The following is a 1,505-nucleotide window of genomic DNA, read 5'->3' on the forward strand; positions in this document are numbered from 1 at the left end:
CCAGTCTGGGGGGGGGGGGGGTCATTGGATGACCCAGGATTCTCAGGGCCTCACTAGGCGCTCGGGGCTCAGCACCTTTATAAAAGCATGACTTTAAATTGCAAAGCATCACATGTTTTGGAGTTAGAACGATGTGCTGACACTCTTCTGCCAAGCCCCCCCCTTTTTTACAGTACTTATCTAAGGCCCCGTTCACACCTTTCCGTTTTGTCGGGCGTTCAACGCTCTATGAACGCTCTACAAAACGTACAACCATGAAAATCCCATTGTTTTCAATGGGTATGGTTCACACCTTTCCGTATTTCCGCCCGTCTGAACGCCCTACAGAACGGCTGACGCCCAAACAAGTACATGTACTTCTTTGGGCCGTTTTGGAGGGCGTTTTCCATTGGGATACAGCCAAGTAGCCTTCGGAATCGTGCGACGGTCGCGCGATTTTTTTACCGCGAATCGCGGTAAAAAAAACCGCGTGACAGTCGCGCGACAGACGTGCATGCGTAATACGCCTAGGTGTGAACCCAGCCTAAGCCTCTGTGCCTCCTCTGTCCTCTATGCCATCCTTTCAGCCTCTGGTTATCCAGGGACCAGTATACTCTGTCTATTGATTTGAACAGGCTGGCTGGCAGCGGCTGTACACTTTACTTGCAACTCCTGGCAGAGAAAATACAGCCGTACAGTATGCTGTACAGCCTTTTATTGCCATGTGCATGAGCCCAAATGCTGATCCTTTGTCTTCAGTACTTTAAGTAACTGACCTATAACAAGCATGCATGTCAGGATTGATGACTTCCCATGCTGCATGCTTTTTCAGGGCAGTGACCTGGAATAGAGACAGCCGAGCACTCGGCATCATCAGGAGGCCAGTAGTGGCAGCCCCGGGATATTTCTTCTACTATGAATAACCTGGACTGTCACTTCGAGAAAAATTAAATCCAACCCTTTATTAGCATCACGGCACGCAAGCTCTTCGTTGTAGTCTTACATCGATGTCTTTTCTTATGCAGATCTCTGAGCTCCCCGGGATCATCCGAGATTTAGCGAACGGTTGTCTGACATGGGTGGAAGTGGAAAAGAAATATCCGGTGTTCGAGGGACAGGAGACTGGCAAGAAGGACACGACGGAAGAGTAGACGCTGCGGATTGGAGCTTCTTTTTACCGCCAATGTTAATATTCATTGTTTTATCCACGTGACATGTAAGGGAAACGAGCATTGTACAGTGCTTACAGGGATACCGCTTAATTATGACTTCCAAATCCAAACTCTGCCATTAAACTCTTCATGATGATACTTTGTCTTTTGTCCTTAATTGTATTAACCAGTGTAATAATACGCCCCAGGTTTCCCTCAGGTCATGTGACTGGTAAAAGCCCAACTCTGGACAAAAATATTAACCCCTCCCATACGCTCTAACCCATCTTCGATGTTGTTGTGTTTTTCCTCACCTTCCTCGCCGTCCGGGCCCTTCACAGGTGCCGTTTCCCGGTGCGGGGGCCTGCTAATCTA

General features: G+C 48.4%; 1 protein-coding gene across 1 annotated transcript in view; it reads left to right on the top strand.

The window, feature by feature from the left end:
• The window catches only part of GARS (glycyl-tRNA synthetase), a 41,336-nt gene extending 40,047 nt beyond the window's left edge, over nt 1-1,289 (top strand). Inside the window, exon 17 of the mRNA XM_018568965.1 lies at nt 1,005-1,289. Within this exon, the coding sequence (XP_018424467.1) occupies nt 1,005-1,130 (126 nt within the window). The 3' untranslated portion in view covers nt 1,131-1,289. The remainder of the gene's footprint in view (nt 1-1,004) is intronic.
• Nucleotides 1,290-1,505: the final 216 nt, after the last annotated feature.

This window comes from Nanorana parkeri, unplaced genomic scaffold (assembly GCF_000935625.1).
Source record: "Nanorana parkeri isolate BGI_ZX_2015 unplaced genomic scaffold, ASM93562v1 scaffold1267, whole genome shotgun sequence".
Classification (NCBI taxonomy): Eukaryota; Metazoa; Chordata; class Amphibia; order Anura; family Dicroglossidae; genus Nanorana; species Nanorana parkeri.